The sequence below is a fragment of the Somniosus microcephalus genome, unplaced genomic scaffold, assembly GCF_052327205.1.
Source record: "Somniosus microcephalus isolate GS21.2 unplaced genomic scaffold, FLI_Smic_1.0 unresolved_chr4, whole genome shotgun sequence".
NCBI classification, from domain to species: Eukaryota; Metazoa; Chordata; class Chondrichthyes; order Squaliformes; family Somniosidae; genus Somniosus; species Somniosus microcephalus.
The window spans coordinates 27,571,765-27,593,835 of record NW_028225182.1 but is presented as its reverse complement, the minus strand read 5'-3'; the positions used below and the strand labels follow the sequence as shown (position 1 = coordinate 27,593,835).

The 22,071-nt window shown below is 47.1% G+C and overlaps 1 protein-coding gene across 1 annotated transcript in view; it reads right to left on the bottom strand.

Moving 5' to 3' along the window:
- Positions 1-20,569, bottom strand: part of LOC147090060 (carboxy-terminal kinesin 2-like) — a 35,785-nt gene extending 15,216 nt beyond the window's left edge. Inside the window, exons 1-5 of the mRNA XM_085977028.1 lie at positions 20,494-20,569; positions 14,702-14,922; positions 8,022-8,189; positions 2,402-2,530; positions 1,822-1,938 (exon numbers count right to left, since the gene is read on the bottom strand). Coding sequence (XP_085833154.1) covers positions 1,822-1,938; positions 2,402-2,530; positions 8,022-8,189; positions 14,702-14,922; positions 20,494-20,569 — 711 coding nt within the window. The remainder of the gene's footprint in view (positions 1-1,821; positions 1,939-2,401; positions 2,531-8,021; positions 8,190-14,701; positions 14,923-20,493) is intronic.
- Positions 20,570-22,071: the final 1,502 nt, after the last annotated feature.

Here is a 22,071-nt window from a genome sequence, read left to right as displayed (position 1 = left end):
AATCAAAAACACAATTTCTAAATTTGCAGATGACACCAAATTTGGGGGGAGGGGGGAGGGGATAGTCAATACTGAGGAGGACTACAACAAGTTACAGGAGGACATTAATAAACTTGCAGACTGGGCATATAATTGGCAAATGAAGTTCAACACAGATAAATGTGAGGTATTACATTTTGGTAGGAAGAATAGGGAGGTCACTTATCACTTGGAGGGTGCGAGTCTGGGTGGGGTAGAGGAACAAAGGGATCTCGGAGTACAAATACACAAATCACTAAAAGTTGTGACACAGGTTAGCAAGGCCATAAAAAAGCAAACCAAGCACTAGGGTTTATTTCTAGAGGGATAGAAATGAAAAGTAGGGAAGTTATGCTAAACCTGTATCGAGCCTTGGTTAGACCACAGTTCTGGTCGCCATATTATAAAAAGGATAGAGGCCCTGGAGAGGGTTCAGAGAAGATTTACAAGGAGGATACCAGAAATGCGAGGGTATACATATCAGGAAAGGATGAGCAGGCTGGGTCTCTCTTCTCTTGGGGGAATAAAGCCAGAGGGGAGACCTTTAAAATTATGAAAATTTTTGATAGTGGATAGAGAGAATGTTTACATGTGTGGGGAAGAGCAAAACTAGAGGCCATCAATATAAGATAGTCACCAAGAAATCCAATAGGGAATTCAAAAGAAACTTCTTTACCCAAAGAGTGGTGAGAATGTGGAACTTGTTACCACAGGGAGTGGCTGAAGCGAATGGTATTGATGCATTTAAGGGGAGGCTAGACAAGCATATGAGGGAGAAGGGAATAGAGGGTTTCGTTGATAGATTTAGATGAGGAAAGACGAGGAGGCTGAAGTGGAGCATAAATGCCGGCATGGACTGGTTGGGCCGAATGGCCTGTTTCTGTGCCGTATATCCTATGCATGTAATCTTACATAACCCCATTACCTCCATTTTCTGCCCAGTCCTTCTCTAAAAGCACCAACTCATTATATCCAGATCCAGAGGTGCAATGGGCACCATCCATTACTTAGTGAGTGCCTTCACATTCTATACAGTTTAGTACACAAATTGATGCTCTTACCAGCCAGAGCAGGTTTAATACGATAAAAAGATGCCAGAGTCTTAAAATTAGAGCTCGGCTATTTAAGAGTGAAATCTGGAAGCACTTCTTCACACAAAGGGTAGTGGAAACCTGGAAGTCTTTCCACGGAAAGGCTGTGGATGCTGGGGACCATTGAACCTGTCAAGACCCAGATTGACAGATTTTTATTCATAAGGGAATCCAGGGATACAGGGCAAAGGCAGGTAAGCAGGGTTGAAGTACATCAGCCATGATCTAATTGAATGGCAGAATGGGCTCAAGGGGCTGAATGGCCTCCTCCTGCTCTTATGGTAATACTAATAGCGTGGATGGAAAGGTTCCCATGTCCACTAATAATGCGTGCATTAAATAACTGAATACAAGAGTTAAAGTTTCATACCAATTAGGCAACAAACCCTAGTACGATAGCAAAATACTGCAGATGTTGGAAATCCGAAATAACAACAGAAAATGCTGGAAAAACTCAGCAAGTCAGGCAACATCCGTGGAGAGAAATTTGAGTTAAACCCTGTTCCAGTATAAACACTGACATCTAAAGGATCATTCCACCCAGAAAGATTGAGGCAGAGAGTAGTTTATCAGCAATCTTTAGTGAAACCACCTCCATACTCAGACTGAGGAAGCCTCCTATACAATGCTATCTAAACCATCCAATCATCTCATTAACTGAACCATCCTCCCACTGCCCCCATCATTATCCAGACCACCCTACCCCCATTACCTGGACTAGCTGGGAGATATCTTCAAATACATCTTTCTGACTTGCCATTGGCTGGAAAACACGGTCAAATCTGAAGTTGTATTTCACCTCTCCTTTCCGATCGTAGCCTATGCGAGACTGTAGCTAGGGACAGAGAGGGGGAGAAAAAGTGAAGTTTGTAAACAAGCAAAGGAACCAGATATGCAAGACTTCGTACTGAGCTGGTATAGTGCTCAGGGAGAAGCAGTGTTAGAACTTCAATGGATCAACATCCCTACTCTGCAGAATTTCACTTCTGAAGTAATTCCCACTGCCACACAATGACTCCATCCAGTAAACATTGGAAGCAGAAAGCAAGCAGAGTGGGCAGTAGCTGACAGTGGTGTGTCATCCAGACACTCGAGTAAGTGGGCAGTGCAGCAACACCATTTCATAGTCCCTGTAAAGTCAATTGGGCAACCCTTTCTTTTCCTGCTTTGCGGGAAGAACAGAACACCCCTGTCCTGTGCCCGAATCTAACAGTCAGTAGCATTGCTGCAGTTGCTGTTTATTGCTGGTTACCAGTTTGAAGGATCAGATACAGCGCACAGGTCAATCTTACCTCTTCCATTTTAGTCAAGGTGATCACCTTCTCATCATTGGGCAAGAACTGAACGTGCGCAAGTTCATTGCCATCTTCCTTCTCAGAGTCCAGAACTGGCCGCATACGGCAGATCACGCGGATGTTACCCTGCAAAGGAACACAGCAGAGGGAAAATTATTGGTTACATATGGGGTGAAGAGAAAGAATTCCTCCGATCATCTACTGCTTGTGAAGCCGAAGCTACGAGCGAAGGAGAAAGCACTTCATGGCCGAGCAAATGACCAGCTGAGCCGTTCGGACCAGCAAGGCCCCAGCTTCACCCACATTCTGGGCTCTGTTAGTCTGTTTTACTTTAGCTGCAGTAAGTCTGGCCTGTGGCAAAAGACAGACCATGTTTTACTCATTGCTATGTACTCACCCCTGGTGGAAGCACTTGGCTATGGCGTATTGTGACCCGACTGATGCCCCAGAGTTAATTAGCCGGCCTTCTTCAACAGCCATTTAGGCAAGTACCCTAGGTTGACTGTTCAAGGTAGCCATTGGAGTCTGCTCCAATCCCTGTACCACCCCCCCCTACTTTCTTCCTGTTTAACTCCAGTGTTGTTCAGTCCTTTGAATTCCTTTAGTACTAACCCTAACGTTTGTGCCTAGTTACCAATTCATTGACCTACTAAATCAAGCCCCATTAGGAACTTGCCTTTCACATTCTTGGGATGTCCCAAAGCAAGTCAGCCAAAGAATGACTGAGTGTAGTCACTGTTATAACAATGGGATCAAGGAGTAGTTAACCTGTTTCAGCAATATTGGTCAGGAGAACTGAATCCCAGCTCCTCTTCAAAAGAGTTGTGTAATGATATCAGCAAATAAAGATGGTATTTGCCTGTTCGATTATGATGCCTTACCAGCATGATTGCATGTATTGATTGCTTGTGCCTGACCAGCAGAGGGCATGTGACAGAGACAAGCAAGGCAGTTCAGTTTAGTTTCAGTTTCGTTCTAGATGCATCACTAGCATGATGTCTCCTGTAAATGCTGTATAAAGAGTTGAACAGACTTTAGATTAAAAGACATTCTCTTTCATAAATGTCTCGTCATTGAACCCACAAAGAAATCAATAGATGGTGTCAGAAGTGATTGAAAGAGATGAAGAGAAAAAAATCTGAAGTTAAATCAGCTCTCCACAAATTAGCAAGCCAAAAGAGAACATCGTTGCTTACCATTGGAGAATAGCTAACAAAGTGAAAAATGGAAGGTTTACACCCACCGGCGATGCTTCAGTTGACAGGTAATGTGGCTGAAAATTGGAGGAGATTCAAACAATGTGTAGAGTTGTGTTTAGCGGCAATCGGAGCTGACGAGAAAAGTAATAAAAAGAAATCATCACTGTTCTTACATGTCGTGGGTGATGAAGCGCTGGAGGTGTATAATAACTTCACATTCGCTGTTGGAGACAAAATGAAGCTAGATAAAATAATGGAACAGTTTGAGGCCTACTGCATACCTAAACGTAATGTGATGTTTGAGAGGCACAGGTTTTTCACGTGTACAGAAAGCGAAGGAGAGACAGTCTATGATGAACTCATGAAAGAGTACAACGACCTATTTAAGGGTCTAGGCTGCATTCCAGGAGAACACACGATCAGAGTAGATAAAAGTATGACACCGGTCATACATCCATGCAGAAAAGTTCTGTTTGCTCTTCAAAAGCAATTGAAGGCAGAGTTGGACAGGATGGAAAGCCTGAACGTGAGTCGGAAGATAGATGAGCCAACTGAGTGGGTGAGTTCCCTCGTCAGAGTGGAAAAAAGAATTGAAAGCTCAGAATTTGCCTGGATCCAAGAGATCTAAACAGAGCAATAAAGAGAGAGCACTTCAAGCTTCCTACACGTGAGGAAATCATGGCACAGTTTGCAAATGCAAAGTATTTCAGCAAGTTAGATGCATCATCAGGATTTTGGCAGGTGAAATTGGACGAAGCAAGTTCAAGACTGTGCACGTTCAACAGTCCATTTGGCAGATACAGATTCCTAAGGTTACCATTTGGCATTGCCTCAGCTCCTGAAGTGTATCACAAAACTATCCATATGATCTATGAGCACCTGGAGGGAGTTGATACATCAATGAATGACATCATAGTATGGGGAACCACGAGAACTGAGCATGACGAGAGACTGAAAAGAGTGCTGGAAGCAACAAGGAAAACAAACCTGAAGCTGAATAGAGAGAAATAACAGCTCGGGGTGACAGAACTGACATTCATGGGAGATATCCTTAGCAGTGAGGGCATCAGACCGGATCCCAGAAAGGTGTCCGCCATTGAGAATATGCCAAAGCCACAATGCAAAAAGGACGTGGAGGTTTAATGGAATGATCAACTACATGGGTAAATTCATATCCAACCTCTCAGAAAAGATGGCACCACTGAGAAGACTAACTGAAAAGAACATAGAATGGGAATGGAATCATGAGCTTGAGAAGTCATGGAGCTATCTAAAGAAACTGCTCACAGAGGAACCAGTTCTGAGGTTTTATGACCCAGTGAGACCCATCAAGATATCAGATGCATCACAGAGTGGGCTCGGTGCCGTTCTTCTGCAACAATATGACTACTGGCAACCTATTGCATATGCATCGCGCTCAATGACAGACGCGGAGACGCGATATGCTCAAATAGAAAAGGAGCTGCTCAGCATCACATACGCCTGTGAAAGATTTCACCAGTTTGTGGCAGGACAAGCAATCAGTGTAGAGACTGACCATAAGCCCTTGATTGCATTGTTCCAAAAGCCACTAAATAGCTGTCCGCTTAGAATACAAAGAATGATGATCAGGCTGCAACGCTATACACTGAATGTTGCGTACACACCGGGTAAACTGATGTATACAGCAGACACGTTGTCCAGAGCTGTTGACCCAAGTGAGCCCGCAAACACCACAATGGATGAAAAAGTGAACGCCTACGTGGACATGATCACAAGTGCACTGCCCATAGCAGATGCAAAAATGGAGCTCATAAAGACTGAGACAAACAAAGATGAAACAATGAGACGATTGAGAAAAAGCATCTTGGATGGATGGCCCAACATGAAGCAAGACTGCTCACCTGACATGGCAGAGTACTGGAACTGCAGGGTGGAACTATCAGTGGTCGAAGACATCATCTACAAAGGAAGTAAAATAGTTATCCCAAAGAGTCTGAGAAAAGAGATGCTAAAAAAGATCCATGGAGGACATCTGGGAATCGAAAAGTGTAAGAGCATGAGAGGTGATGTACTGGCCACGAATCAACCAAGATGTGACAAATGAGGTGTCAAACTGCACAATATGCCTGAAATATTGAGCAAGCAATCCGGTAGAACCACTAAAGCCACACCCAGCACCAGACAGACCTTACCAGAAGGTAGGCGCTGACCTATTCGTATGTCAAGGGAAGGACTATCTTGTAGTCACAGACTATTACTCCCTGTATCCAGAGGTTTGTAGACTGTACACCACCACTGCAGATGCTGTGATAACATGTATGAAAGCCATATTCTCCAGACATGGCGTGGCAAGCGAGGTCTTCACAGACAACGGACCCCAGTTTTACAATGCAAGTTTCCGACACTTTGCCAAAGAGTGGGACTTTGTCCACACAACGTCAAGTCCTCACTTTCCACAGTCCAATGGTCTAGTGGAAAAATCGGTCCAGACAGTGAAAAGACTGATGTACAAGGCAAAAGACAGTGGAACTGACTTCTACCAGAGCATGCTTGTATACCGCACAACGCCGCTCGAGTGTGGTATGTCACCAGCCCAACTCCTTATGGGACGTATGCTAAGGTCAAACCTACTCATCCCGGAGAACATCCTGAAAACAAAAAAGAGGGGGAGAAAGTGAGGAAGTTCAAAGAACAGAAAGAAAAGCAAAAGTACAACTATGACAGAGGAACACAAAACCTACCTGAACTCCACACTGGTGACCAAGTAAGGTTCAAAGACAAAACAAACACGGACTCAGAAGGGAACTGTCCTGAGTGAAGTTCAACCAAGATCATACACCATTCAGACAGATGAGGGTGCTGTTCTGAGAAGAAATCGTCGAGATCTTCTCATGGGACCAGCCACAGCAGGTCAAGAGACTGATACTGCTGAACAACCTGATCACACAGCTGAGAATCAATCATCTGAGGCAACAACTCAGATTCAAGGAAATTCAATCAGAAAATCCTCAAGACACATGAAGCCTCCTGAGAGACTCATTGAGCAAATTTAAGGACTATTGTTATAGAAGGAAGTAATGTTATCTTATTCTTTCTTCAAGTTCTAGTGTATTTACATATTTCATGTGAACACACAAAGCAAGGTTAAAAAACCTTGATCATGATAATGTAAGTTCATTAAGTGTTAGTTAAAATGCAGATTAATACAAAGAAAACATGTTTAGTTAAAAGTAAAATACTTTTGTTTTAAGAAAAGGAGCTGTAATGATATCAGCAAATAGAGATGGTATTTGCCTGTTCGATTATGATGCCTTACCAGCATGATTGCATGTATTGATTGCTTGTGCCTGACCAGCAGAGGGCATGTGACAGAGACAAGCAAGGCAGTTCAGTTTAGTTTCAGTTTTGTTCTAGATGCATCACTAGCATGATGTCTCCTGTAAACGCTGTATAAAGAGTTGCACAGACTTTAGATTAAAAGACATTCTCTTTCATAAATGTCCCGTCATTGAACCCACAAAGAAATCAATACAAGTTGCAAGATTTGTTTTGTCCCGTTTTCTCTCCCTCCCCCAACCCCCACCAGGAGGGCAGGACTTCGGTTTAACATCTCATCCTACAATGCAGTACTGTTTAGATTATGGGCTGAAGTCCTGAAGTGGGCTTAAACTCTCAACCTTCTAATTAAAAGGCACACACAATTCCAGTAGATACCTTAACCACAGCTCCAGGTCCTGACTCGAGTCTCTTCCCTGGTATCTGGTGAATCTAACTCTACCTTACCATTATTCAACATGGTGGCATAGTGGTTAGCACTGTTGCCTCACAGCGCCAGGGACCCGGGTTCGAATCCGGCCTCGGGCGACTGTCTGTGTGGAGTTTGCACATTCTCCCCGTGTTTGCGTGGGTTTCCTCCGGGTGCTCCGGTTTCCTCCCACAGTCCAAAGATGTGCAGGTTAGGTTGATTGGCTATGATAAATTGACCCTTAGTGTTAGGGGGATTAAATACGTGGGGTTACAGGGATAGGGTGGGATATGTGTTGGTGTAGGGGTTACGGGGATCGGGTGGGATATGTGTCGGTGCAGGCTCGATGGGCCGAAGTGGCCTCTATCTGCACTGTGGGGTTTCTGTGATTCTGTGATCACTCTATATAGTGGTGTGCCTCACAACTGTACAGTATTGTGACTGCAATCCAACCAATGTCTTGTACAGGCACATTCTCATGCTTTTTGTATTCAATCTCGTCCACTAGGCCAGCTGTATTTCTATTTTGCTCTCCTCCCTGCCCTTACACTGAACTGACATTTGCAACACTCCCACGTTAGCAGTCAGCAAGTCTCTAATTTACCCATGTCCAACACACCCAGTAATGAGAACAGAAAGGTGCCAGCACAGGTTCCTGGCAATGGCACTGGCTGCCTTGGGCCTTGTGTACCTGGAGCTCTTGCACAGTGTTGTGCAGTTTGCACCTCTCTTGTTCCGTACAGTGCAGCCTTTCCTCCCGATCCACGACCACATCTCGCAGCGACACGATTGTTGTCTGCTGCTCCTCTATGCATGCAACCTTGTGCGCGAGCTCCTGCTCTGTCAACGTCAGCTTGTTCTGGACAAAGAATGGCAACGTGGCCAGTCAGCACTATTATTTTAGACACCATCTGAAAAGGGACACGTTAGTAAACATGGTACACAACTAACTAATACATTTGCCCCAGTAACAGGGTGTAGAATCAACTTAGTTGGTCAGTCTGGATCATCCATTGAATTGCAATAGTATGCCCCTCCTAGGTTGTCATCCCAAGATTAGGAATAAAGATAACACTAACCAAATCCGTGGCACATAAAGCTGCCAATACTAATTCAGTCTCCAAATCCTACTCAGTGACCCCTGAAAATAAATTCCAGAAATACCTCATCTCCAATCCCTCTGCAGTGCTGAACCACCACGAGAGTTCTTAACACAGACTTCAAGAGTTATCAGTCAACATTGTACCACTGGACACTTGATCTTATGGGTCTCCCTCCAGATATTATTGTTTCCAGGTATCCTCAGGTGAAAAGGCAAGTCCTTCTGGGGCAGTTTCAGGTGTGGCAGTGCAGTGCCTCCCTGGTACCTTTCACAGGTGACCAGTGCCCAACTGGGAGGCTGCGATAGTGAAACAGTGGACCATCACAGCTGAGCTGGAACTACGGTAGTTTGGATCACTGACCCGCTGCTTGATTTATCTCTTTAGGCTGATATACACCTGTGGCCCTGTGAATCTAACCCCTTTAAGTTAAGGCATGCTTTTGTGGGGAGGGGGGTGGCAATCAAAACATCCAGAAATGTGACACTACCGCTAAGCTGCGTGGCAGTCTGGAGGTCCCGTGCAGGCTGTTTACCGGCATTTAAAATGGGAGAAACTACGCAAAAATTTGAATGGGATGCGCAACCACTTAATGGGACCACGCACAGAAAAAAAATTAGATGATACATTGTACCTTTGTTTCCCTCAACCTCAGCAGAGTCAGATTACTGGTCCTCACTTCAACGTGAGCAGTTAAGCGTTCTATTGCAGTTTCACTCACCTGCAACACTCCCTGTGTTGTGTATGTAACCTGTTCCATCTTGAGAGCTTAAGCCTGTTCCACCTTAAGAGATGTACTACTTTCTCAGGCTGCTGTAGACGTAATACCGGGGGTGAACACACCGGTATATAAGCACTGTGCAGTAATCTTGTATTCAGTGTAGTCCCTACCTCCAACCAGTAAAGACCTGTTTTATTGTTACTGATTAAGTCTGAGTATTAATTACTTGAACTCACAGACTTAACACTGGCGACGAGTCAGGTTCTTACCCTGCGGCAGTTATTCCACGGCGGCTTCGTCCACAGACAGGACGTTGAAGAGAGGTTTCAAATCTCACCACCCCACTGGAAGCGACAGGCATTAGGACCCTGAAGCCTCCATCAGCGACTGAAAACTGGAGGACAGAAGACGTCCTGCAGCTTCTTTTTCAACCTCGATGGTGGGTAAGCCAAGCAGCGTTGGTTGCAAAGACAGGGCTGGGGGAAGTCGGAGGTAGAAGGGCCATCGATCGCAATCCCTGATAAGGGCCGCACTCGGGCTGAAAGGCGCAGTGTCGGCAGACACTGAAGGCGCGAGAGCCGCGGTGAAAAGCGCGGGCCATCGATCGCGGCGGAGATAAGGGCCGCACTTGGGGCTGAAGGGAGACGGCGTCGGGGGACGGGTGAAGACCGCCAAGCGCGGGAAAACCGCCATTTTGTGGGTGGAGGACGACGGCAAGAGCGGGAAGCCGCCATCTTGGATAGCAGTAAAAAAAAAAAAAATGAGAAATTGCAAATCTGATGAAGTACTACAATGCCTAAACACGGGAATATTAGCAACTTTGATAGTGACATCAAAGATTGGGCCATATATGTTGAACGAGTTAAAAATTATTGTAAGGCCAATAAAATTCGTGAGGCTGATAAAGCACTAACATTATTAAATTTAATGGGTGCGAAGACATACGGGCAATTGAAACACCTGTTATCACCAGATGAACCGGCGGATAAGACGTTCGATGAGATTGTTACTGTCCTGAAAGATCATCTAAACCCCACGCCGCTGATGCTAGCGGAACAATTTAAATTTTATGACAGAAGGCAGCTACAGCATGAAAGCAATGCTGAATATTTGCTGGAATTGCGTAAATTAGCGAAATATTGCCAGTTTGGAACGGGACTGACAGAGGCACTTCAAGACAAATTTGTGTGTGGTTTATTTAAACAGGATACACAAAAGCGACTGCTCGAGGAGAATGAGCTGACGCTTGAGAAGTCGGTCACTATGGCAGCAGCACATGAAGCCGCAGCGAGAGGCACAGCAGTAATGCAGCTACGGTCACCGGAGCTCAGTGCAAACAAATTGGAGTGGAGTTCTGGCAAATGTTATCGTTGTGGAAAGACAACGCATGATCAGAACCAGTGTTGGTTTAAAAACCAAGAATGTAGAACTTGTGGTCGGCTTGGACATATAGCTAGAGTATGCAGGTCAGCGAAGAAGACCAGCAACAAGAAGTCACCGCAAGGGAAATACGCAAAGGTACACAAGGTGGCCGAACAGGAGTCCGATTCAGATGCAAGCAGTATTGAACTGGCTAGCTTAAGGGTACTCAACGTTGGTAAGGGTGCAGACCTCCAGACAATTTGGGTTACTCTTCAGATAGAAGGAGTCCAAGTAAAAATGGAATTGGACACTGGATCGGCATTGTCGGTCATGAATAAGAAAGATTACAGAAGGTTATTCCAACATATTCCCCTACAGGATACGGAGATTATATTGACAACCTACACGGGGCAGAGAGTGTACCCCATCGGGACAATAAAGGTTGCAGTGGCCAACAAGGGCGAAGGAAAGTCAAATAATGGACTTATATGTGCTACCGGAGGGAGGTCCACCACTACTAGGCTGGGAGTGGTTTAGAAACATAAATATGGACTGGCATTCGCTAAAAGCCATAAAGAGTGAGAACTCGGTGCAGATAATCAGCCCAGACTCTAGAACTGATGATGGTAAGATCAACCCATGTGCAAAAGACAAAGTTTCAGCACAGAATTCCACTGAGCAACAACAACATAGTTTAACAGAGAATTCTGAGTCTGTCAAGTCTACTGATATGCACATTTTTGAGGGACACTGGGCTCGAAATCAACTCCATTTCAAACTACAACAGCAATTAGAACAAATGATTCGCCGTTTTGAGCAAGAGATGAATGAAATAAAAAAGTTCTTTGTTACAGAGTGGGAGAATCTGGAAAGGCAACAAAAGCAACTGATGGAGAAAATGGAGCAGGAGCACACCAACCATCTGCGCGAGGAGGCCGAACGAATCAAAGCTGATTCAGGTTCTGAAGGTGCGTGCCATAATCTGGTGTCAGAAGAGTTAACGGTCAGCCAACTCCTTCATATGCTGAGGGACAAGACTCTGAAATGGGAAAAACTTGAACACGAGCTGCGATCTTCAAAGGAAAAGGGTTCGGAGCTCTCAAAAGTCATTGAGATGGCTGATGTGACGACACAGACTGAAACGAATGCAACAGAGCAGCCATTGGATGCCAAAAGTACGCTGACTCACGTCAATGTAGAACAACAGACCGCTGAAACAGCTGCTCCGGTAGAGGGATTGCATAGTCCGATCAATCAATCTCCAAAGGAAGTTGAAGTATTAAAATCACAAATGAGGTCACTAGTAAACGACTTGCTGAAAGCCCAGAAAAAGCTGGATGCAGAGGTACACATGAAGAAGTCTCTTCAGGAAAGATATCTGGATTTGGAACAAGAGCTGGCTAACGTCCAGCTGGGTATGGAGGAAATAGACGACCCTCTCGCTGACCTGTCGGACGACTCCGAATATTACTATGTCCTGTCCAACTTGTAACTTCGACTCCCACCATACAGAAATCATGGAGGAGCACCGAAAGTCTACGGAACATCGGGAGAAGGTGGCTCTACTACGAAAAAAGGAGGAAGAGAAGGAGGAACTGCGCATGCAGCTGGCAGCTGTGGCAGCTGACAATGGAGCCCAGAGAGTCTCCAAGAAGCAGAAAAGGAAAAGTAAAAACAGAAGATGACCCATCTGAACCATTATCACCTCGACCAGATCACACACGTGGTCCCTCCGAACGGAGCCAAATCAGTTCGGAAGTTCAAGCTGTTAAATCCATGAAAGGACTATTGAATGAGTAACGTGAACCGACTACACCACAGAGATTGAATCTGTGAACTGTTTTCCGCAGAGACTGAATCGGTGATATGTTACGTTAAACATGAAGTTATATATGTATATATGTTATTACGTTATGTTAAATGGGGGGGATGACTATAAAGCTAAGAAGGGAGGAGTGTTGTGTATGTAACCTGTTCCACCTTGAGAGCTTAAGCCTGTTCCACCTTGAGATGTACTACTTTCTCAGGCTGCTGTAGACGTAATACCGGGGATGAACACACCGGTATATAAGCACTGTGCAGTAATCTTGTATTCAGTGTAGTCCCTACCTCCAACCAGTAAAGACCTGTTTTATTGTTACTGATTAAGTCTGAGTATTAATTACTTGAACTCACAGACTTAACACCCTGCATGACGGCACCCTCTCCTCAGCACTTGTCCAGCAACAACTCCGCTGCCCTAAACAGAAGTGGTGAACAGAGTCAGGGTTCCTGAGCTGGGACGGGAGTGGACACACACCACAACTTTTATTTATATAGCACCTTTAACGTAGCAAACCTCCAAAAAGCACTTCACAAGAGCGTTATCAGGCAGAATTTGACAGAGTCCCAGGAGATATTAGGGACAGCTGACCAAAAGCTTGGTCAGAGATAGGTTTTTAAGGAGCATCTTAAGAGGATAGAGGGGTTTAGGGGGGGAATTCCAGAGCTTAGGACCTAGGCAGCTGAAGGCACAGCCACCAATGGTGGAGCGATTGAAATCAGGGATGCGCAAGAGGCCAGAATTGGAGGAGGTTAGAGAGACAGGGAGGGTTGTGGGGCTGGAGGAGGTTAGAGAGACAGGGAGGGTTGTGGGGCTGGAGGAGGTTAGGGAGACTGGGAGGGTTGTGGGGCTGGAGGAGGTTAGAGAGACAGGGAGGGTTGTGGGGCTGGAGGAGGTTACGGAGACAGGGAGGGTTGTGGGGCTGGAGGAGGTTAGGGAGACAGGGATGGTTGTGGGGCTGGAGGAGGTTACGGAGACAGGGAGGGTTGTGGGGCTGGAGGAGGTTAGGGAGATGGAGGGTTGTGGGGCTGGAGGAGGTTACAGAGACAGGGAGGGTTGTGGGGCTGGAGGAGGTTACAGAGACAGGGAGGGTTGTGGGGCTGGAGGAGGTTAGGGAGACGGAGGGTTGTGGGGCTGGAGGAGGTTAGGGAGACAGGGATGGTTGTGGGGCTGGAGGAGGTTAGAGAGACAGGGAGGGTTGTGGGGCTGGAGGAGGTTACAGAGACAGGGAGGGTTGTGGGGCTGGAGGAGGTTAGGGAGACAGGGATGGTTGTGGGGCTGGAGGAGGTTAGAGAGACAGGGAGGGTTGTGGGGCTGGAGGAGGTTACAGAGACAGGGAGGGTTGTGGGGCTGGAGGAGGTTAGGGAGACAGGGAGGGTTGTGGGGCTGGAGGAGGTTAGAGACAGGGAGGGTTGTGGGGCTGGAGGTGGTTAGGGAGACTGGGAGGGTTGTGGGGCTGGAGGAGGTTAGGGAGACAGGGAGGGTTGTGGGGCTGGAGGAGATTACAGAGACAGAGAGGGTTGTGGGGCTGGAGGAGGTTAGGGAGACAGGGAGGGTTGTGGGGCTGGAGGAGGTTAGAGAGACAGGGAGGGTTGTGGGGCTGGAGGAGGTTAGAGAGACAGGGAGGGTTGTGGGGCTGGAGGAGGTTACAGACAGGGAGGGTTGTGGGGCTGGAGGAGGTTAGAGAGACAGGGAGGGTTGTGGGGCTGGAGGAGGTTACAGAGACAGGGAGGGTTGTAGGGCTGGAAGAGGTTACAGAGACGGGGAAAGGACGAGGCCATCACATTACAGATGCTGACTGAAAGTAAACTGAACCTGATCTCAACACCAATTACAGGAGGAAGTACTGAATTTAACTGAGCTAATTAGAAAGATGCAGGATTCTCTATTAGAAGCACACAAGCCAGCCAGCATCTGAAGTGAAAATGCAGCTTCCGACCTTACGGGCACACACCTGAACCATTACCTGCCTGTTGCTACACATTCTGACTGTCCTGTTGTTTATTCCCAGAATCTGCCATTTTTATATATTTGTACTGCGATTACTCGGTTTCATTTGCCCACTCACTGACCAGTCTGCCAGTCCTAATGTAATGGTAGTTGACAGCAGCATTCTCCCCCCCCTCCCTCAAATCAGAGTGGGCTGGCACAAAACTGGCCAGTTACATTAGGAAGTGTGTCAAAGGTGGGAGTGTGTAGAGGGTAAGGAAGAGTTTCAATTGTGCGAGGGAGTCATGGGTAACTAACATTGACAACTATTTTTGCTACACAGGGAATTTTGTTTTTTTACAAGTGTTGCTTCTGCAGGCCCAACGCAGCAAGCCCTGGTTTAATTCCTGCTATTTATTACTGATGCAAGCAAATACTAACTGTAGGCTGTTTTGAAGTTCTTGGATCTGCAAGTCAGCAGCAGCAGCCACCTGTTCGCCCCTCAGTAACATATGCTCCTTAAGCTGCCCCCTCTCCTCCTCGGAGACCTGTAGCTTGTTGGTGCGTTCCGACAACTGGGACTTGACGCGCCCCAGCTGCACCTTCGTTTCACTAAGTCGCCCTTTCCAATCCCAGGCTGACTGCTTCTTGGAGGCAGCTGTGAAGAGGAGCAGAAAAAAAATCAGCACCACTTTTTAAAATGCAACTCATCAGCAGTAAGCGTGTGTTTGTGAACTATGCCTGCAGCTACAAAAAACAAAGCAAGTTTACAAAACTATTACTTTAAAACAGAAAACGCTGAAAAACGCAGGCCAGGCAACATCCGTGGAGAGAGGGAGAGTCAACGTTTCGGGTCAAACCCTTCGTCAGAACTGAGAGAAAATGGGCAAGAAATGAAAGATTAAAAGGCAGTATTGGGGGCTGGGAAATGGGGGAGGGGATGAAAGAAGAGACATTAAGAGATATTCAAGGCGAGACGAGATGGTAATAGGACAGGTAAAGACACAGACAATGGCTCTAGATGAAGTGTGAAATGCGCCGGCAGAGTGAGAGACAGCTGCCATGTGGGAGAGAGAGAGAGAGAGAGAGAGAGAAAAGGCACAAACCAAAAGTGTGGATAAAAAAATAGGGCCCGAGGTTATGATCTGAAATTGTTGAACTCGATAGCGAGTCCGGAAGGCTGTAAAGTGCCTAATTGGAAGATGAGGCGCTGTTCCTTGAGTTTACGCTGAGCTTCCGTGAAACAATGCAAGAGGCCACAGACGGTGAGGTCCGAGTGGGAGTGGAATGGACTGAACGGAGGTGTTCCGCAAAGCGGTCACCCAATCTGCGTTTGGTCTCCCCAATGTAGAGGAGACCGCATCGTGAGCATTGTTACTTTAAAACAATTTGCTGGTATAAAAAAAGTCAAGTGCCTTTAGACGCAAATGACTTGCAGTAATGCAGTGCTGAGGTTCATGGGCCATGAAACAGGCAACAGTGCCCCTTCATCATGTTAAAACATGCTCTATTGAACTGAATGGATGGACACAAACCGACTAGATCTGCAGGGATTTAGAACACATGTCCGTTATAAGCAGGCTGTAGTGAAGATTGTCCCCCCATCCCAACACTTCCTTAGGACAGCACCAATGATGATTGGAGTTAAAATATTAGTTCAACATTAATTGTCTCTAAATATGCTTTTGAATAACATTAGGAGCCATGCTCCTCCCGAGAGGTCAGTCTATTTTCAGGTTAAATCCCTGTATTGAGAGCATTGGACACAGTACTTTACCTGCTGTCTGGAAAGAAAGAGGAAGGTGCAGCCACTGCTGTTACTGGCTTCAAAACTGCTGACTTCTTCACTACAACTTCATTGTCACATCAGCACCGACCTGTATGGCTGCTGATTTACAAGCTCCTCCCCAACTGGTATTTTAATAATGTATTTAATGTATCGTACTGTTACTTTTTAGTATTCTACTGTTTAGTATTTAGCACTCTAGTCTTAGTAATTTAGTTGTTTTTGAAAAAAATATTCCATTGTTTAACCGACCTGTATGGCTCATGAGGGTAGCCGCTGTTTTACGAGCTCGTCCACAACTTTCCACTTTATTTATTATTTTATTGTTATTATTAAACAATTTTGTAAGTACTGTTTCTTCGCTTATCTGCTATGACTGTCAATCACTTCTGGACATAAGATCGTCCGGAGATATAGGACCTACCCCGAATTTTTCGAACTGGGATTCTGCTGCAACTACTACCATCTACCCTCCCGCCTGCTTACCTGACTTCATTCCTGTGATCAGGAAGCGACGACGGTGCAAGCGGGGCAGACGAGCAGGTGCATTAGTGAAGCTGAGGCGACGTGAACACCACCACCCCCCTTCCGAGTATTCTCCTGGCGAATGTGCAGTCACTGGACAATAAGCTGGACAAACTCAGGGGGAGGCTCACCTTCCAGCGAGACATTAAGAACTGCAACGTCTTGAATTTCACTGAGAATTGGCTTGATCCATCGATACCGGCTTCGGCCATTTGACCAGAGGGATTCAACATTCACCGGCTAGACCGAACAAAGGACTCGGGGAAGAGGGGGTGGAGTATGCTTTATGATCAACAATTCTTGGTGTTCAGACGTGGAACTACTTGCATCTTCTTGTTCACCCGATCTTGAACACCTGATGATCAAATGCCGACCCTTCTACCTCCCGAGAGAGTTCTCATCCGTGATCATTACAGCGGTGTATATTCCACCACAGGCCAACACAAATAGGGCACTAAACGAGCTGTATGGGACCATTAGCAGGCTTGAAACTTCCCATCCAGAGGCTGCATTCATCGTGGCTGGCGATTTCAACAAAGCCAATCTGAAGAAAGTACTGCCTAAATACCATCAGCATATCACCTGCCCAACGCGAGCCAAGAAAACACTAGATCACGTTTACACTCCGTTCCAGGATGGATACAAGGCCCTCCCCCGCGCTCCTTTCAGCAAATCAGATCATGACTCCATCCTGCTGCTACCCACCTATAGGCAGAAACTGAAACAGGAAAAGCCTGTGATGAGATCTCTACAACAGTGGTCAGATCAATCAGACGCTATGTTACAAGACTGTTTTGATTCCACTGACTGGGATATGTTCCGGAATGCCTCGGACAATGACATCAACACATATACAGATTCAGTCTTTAGTTTCATAAACAAGTGCATAGATGACGTTGTTCCAAGGATTGTTGTACGAACATTTCCCAACCAGAAACCATGGGTAAATGGCGATATCCATGCTATGCTAAAAGCACAGTCCATCGCATTCAACCCTGGGGACATAGCTCGTACTTTGATTTCTTGTACTCAACGAAAAACCATCAAAAATGCAAAAAGACAATACACGGATAAAGTGGAGTCGCACTATCATAGCTCAGATTCGCAAAGGATGTGGAGTGGACTACAATCTATTATGGACTACAAAGGGAAACCCAGCTGCATCATGCCCAGCAATGCCTCTCTCCTGGACAAGCTTAACACTTTTTACGCCCGGTTTGAGGCCAACAACAACTGACCTGTTCCAAGGGCGCCCGCGGCTCAGGACGACCGGGTCTTCTCAATCTCCGTGGCTGACGTGAGCAAGACTTTTAAGAGAGTGAACACCCACAAAGCACCTGGTCCAGATGGAATCCCTGGGCGTGTCCTTAGAGCATGCGCTGACCAGCTGGCAGCCGTGTTTACGGATATATTCAACCGTTCACTGTACCAGTCTGTAGTCCCCACCCGCTTCAAGATGACATCGGTTATTCCAGTCCCCCCCAAAAAAGTAACCTGTTTAAACGACTACCGCCCCATAGCACTCACTTCTGTCATCATGAAGTGCTTTGAGAGGCTGGTCAAAACCCACATCAACTCCTTACTAACTGACACACTGGACCCACTCCAATTTGCTTACCGCCCAAAAAGATCTAGGGATGATGCCATCGCCACTGTACTGCACACTGCCTTATCACACCTGGATAAGAGGAACACCTATGTGAGAATGTTGTTCATTGATTATAGTTCAGCATTCAATACCATTATCCTCTCCAAGCTTGTCAATAAGCTCAGTGAGCTAGGACTTAACACCTCCCTATGCAACTGGATCCTGGACATCCTGACGGGCAGACCCCAGGTGGTGAAAATAGGCAGTAACACCTCAACACTGATCCTGAACACGGGAGCTCCCCAGGGTTGTGTGCTCAGCCCCCTTCTGTACTCCCTGTTTACTCACGATTGCGTGGCCATGCACAACTCCAACTCCATCATCAAGTTTGCTGATGACACTACCGTTGTAGGCCGGATCACAGATGGCGACGAGACAGGCTACAGGGAGGAGGTAAGAGCTCTAGCAAAATGGTGCAAGTACAACAACCTGTCCCTCAACATCAGCAAAACAAAGGAGATGATCGTGGACTACAGGAAGCGGCAGGAGGAGGGACACACCCCAATCTACATCGAAGGGGCTGAGGTGGAGAGGGTCAGCAGCTTCAAATTCCTGGTGTATTCATTACGGAGGATTTAACGTGGTCCCATCACATCGACGTTGTAACCAAGAAGGCATGCCAACGCCTGTTCTTCCTCAGGAGACTGAAGAAATTTGGAATGGCCTCCCAGATTCTCACCAACTTCTACCGGTGCACCATCGAGAATATCCTGCCCAGCTGCATCACTACCTGGTATGGCAACTGCACCGCCACAGGCCGCAAGGCTCTACAGATGGTGGTGAAAGCTGCACAACATACTATAGGAATTAAACTACCTGCTGTCCATGATATCTACCCCGAGGTGTGCCGGGGGAAGGCCCTGAGAATCATTCAAGACACGAGCCACCCCAGCCACACCTCTTCACCCTGCTCCCATCTGGTAAGAGATACCAAAGCATACGGTCTCGTAACAACAGGTTTCGAAACAGCTTCTACCCCCAGGCCATAAGACTCATGAACGAATAATTTATTACTGTTGTTTTATTTATTATTACTGTATTTCTATTAGTATTTTTATCATTGTTATGCCATATTTATTCCAATGTTGGGAGGACTCGTAAAAATCAACATTTCATTGTGCAGTACACATGCCTGACAAATAAAATTGAATTGAATTGAATTGAGAGGCTGGAGGCCTGGGTCGGTCGGTTGGGGAAGCAGGTGCTCGACCTGGAGTCCCGTCTCAGTCAAGTCGTCGAGGACACGGCCCTGTGGAAGGTGTACGAAGAGAAGGGGGGCGTGCTGAAGGACCTGCAGCTCGTCAGGTCCCGAGGCGTGAACGTGAGGTCGTGGATCCAGTTCCTCCGAGACCTGGACCGCGGCTCCCCCTTCTACTTGCTGGAAAAAAGACGGGGGGGGGGGGGGGTGCGTAAGCAGCTCTTGGGGCTGCCGGCCGACGACGGATCTCTGGTCTCGGATCCGGAGGGGATCATCGCAGAGACCCGGGCCTATTACAGGACTCTGTTCTCTCTGGATCCGTCCAACGAGAATGCGCGCAGTGTTTTGTGGGAGGACCTGCTGAGGGTCGGCCCAGAGGACGCTGAACAACTGGACACTCCGCTGAGCTGGGTGGAGCTGAGCAGTGCCCTCGGCCAACTCGAGGAGCATGTCCCTGGGGCTGGACGGGCTGACCGTGGAGTTCCACAGGGCATTCTGGGATGTCCTGGGGGAAAGTCTGGGTGACCGGGGAGATGCCCCGCTCTTGGTGCAGGGCGGTCATCGTCCTGCAACCCAAGAAGAGCGATCTCCGCTATCCAGAACTGGCACCCAGTCTCCCTCCTCTGCACGGACTATAAAAATCTTTGCCAGGGCAATGTCTGCTCGCCTTGGCACCGTGCTGGCCCACATGATCCACCCCGACCAGTGCCAGCAGACCGAGCACAATTAACGAAGGAATGTGTTCCTCTCCTTGGACCGACTAGAACTTCGAACAAAAGCTCCTCCTTAGCAAGTTGGATTTTTTCCTTTTCTCCCCTGATTATATGGCAATGTGCAATAAAATAATCGCTTGTTAATTTTGAATACTTCAGTGCATCGGCAACATTTTGGCGTTTTAACAGTTACAGTCTGAACATTCCATTGGTCAACCTTGCCACATTAACTGACTGCATTATTTTTATTTTGCTGCTAATCTTTAACGCTCTCTCCATCTTCTGTCTCAACATTTACTCTGTTTTAATGAGCGAGTTGTAAGAGTTTGGGAACTGATCTGCTCTCGTGCACTCGTCACCATCGCGGCACTGCCTTTCCGCTGGGTTCATGGACACAGGCGCCAACAACAGTTCGCCCTTGTCCCCAGTAACCATTCTTGGACTTGCTGCTCTTGGTCAAACAGTGGTTGTGGGGGGTGGGGGGGGGGGGGGGGGCGGTGAGGGGGCTGGGGGGAGATGGAGTGACACAGGATGAACGTATCACGGCTGATCCCAGAGTGCCATGCACACAGCTGCCTGATTCTACGACGTTACCTGCCAGCCCCACATCGAGTCAAACCCCTTCCTGCTCATTCTAAGACCTGGCTCATGTGGTGGAGCCGGGATTTGTGGAAACACGGTGATTGCGACAAACCCCACTGCTGGATCATGTTGAACGCCAGCACCCTTGGGGAACTTGATGAGCTGGTTTGCCTCATCAGTCACCTGCTTTAAGCATGTGGAACTGGCCACTGGCAGTAGACACAAGAACACAACGGGGGGGGGGGGAAATATCGCTTTGCAAGGATAGCAGGCTTCCCCATGGTGCAGGGCACCATTGACTGCAAGCATGTGACATTGTGGGCACCACATGAGAATGCAGAGGGTTGCCGAAACTGCAAGGGTTACCACTCCTTAAATGTCCAGTTGGTCTGTGACCACAGATAGCCGATTCTCACCATCAATGCCCGCTATCCTGGCAGCAGCCACGATGCTTTCATCCTGCGCCAGACTGGTGTGCCAGACTTTTCCAGGCAGTGCATCAGCCAAGTGGTTGGCTCCTCGGGGACAAGGGTTATCCACACTGCTCCTGGCTATGACACTGCTCCATAACCCCAACACCCCTGCTGAGCTGCGGTATAATGAGAGCCATCTTGCCACCAGGAACATAACTGAGCAGACGATCAGTGTGCTTAAGCAACAGTTCCAATGTCTGGACCACTCAGGTGGAGCCCTGCAGTACTCACCTAAGGTGAGTCTCCCTCTTCATAGTTGGGTGCTGCATAACCTGGCAATCCTCAGGACCCAGCCAATGCCACCAGGCCTTGAAGCACCACTGGAGGAGGAGGATGATCAGCAGCAGCACCAAGGTGGGAGGGAGACCCAAAATGTTGAAACTGCAAGGGCCATCCGTCAATGGCTGATAACAAGCCGCTTCTAGGCCCCTACTCAGGAAGTGGCTTCTGGCATGGAGAACATCATGGAAAGCAACCCGCAACCCCTATAAGCCAGGCAGTGATAATTCCAAAGACCAAACATGTACATTTTGAATACAACAAATTTATTTTACAAACTCTCATTTATTCATGACAAACTAGTAGAAACAAACACAAAAAATCATTAATTAACATAACTGGTTCTCACAACCTGGAGATAATGGCCAAAACACTAAACAAAAGTTTGAACATGAACCTTGGCCTTTAATAAAAAGATTCCCAACATTGTCACAACTCCTACATTTTACCCTTCCATTGCTCACTTGCCCCCTTCCCACCCTACCGCTCCTCTGTAATGGGGCCCCAGTAAGGCTAGTGGAAGGCTGCTGAATGTCAGATCCTGAGACTACAGATGCCCTTGAAGGACAGGAGGAAGAAGAGTGGGACAGCTATAGTGATAGG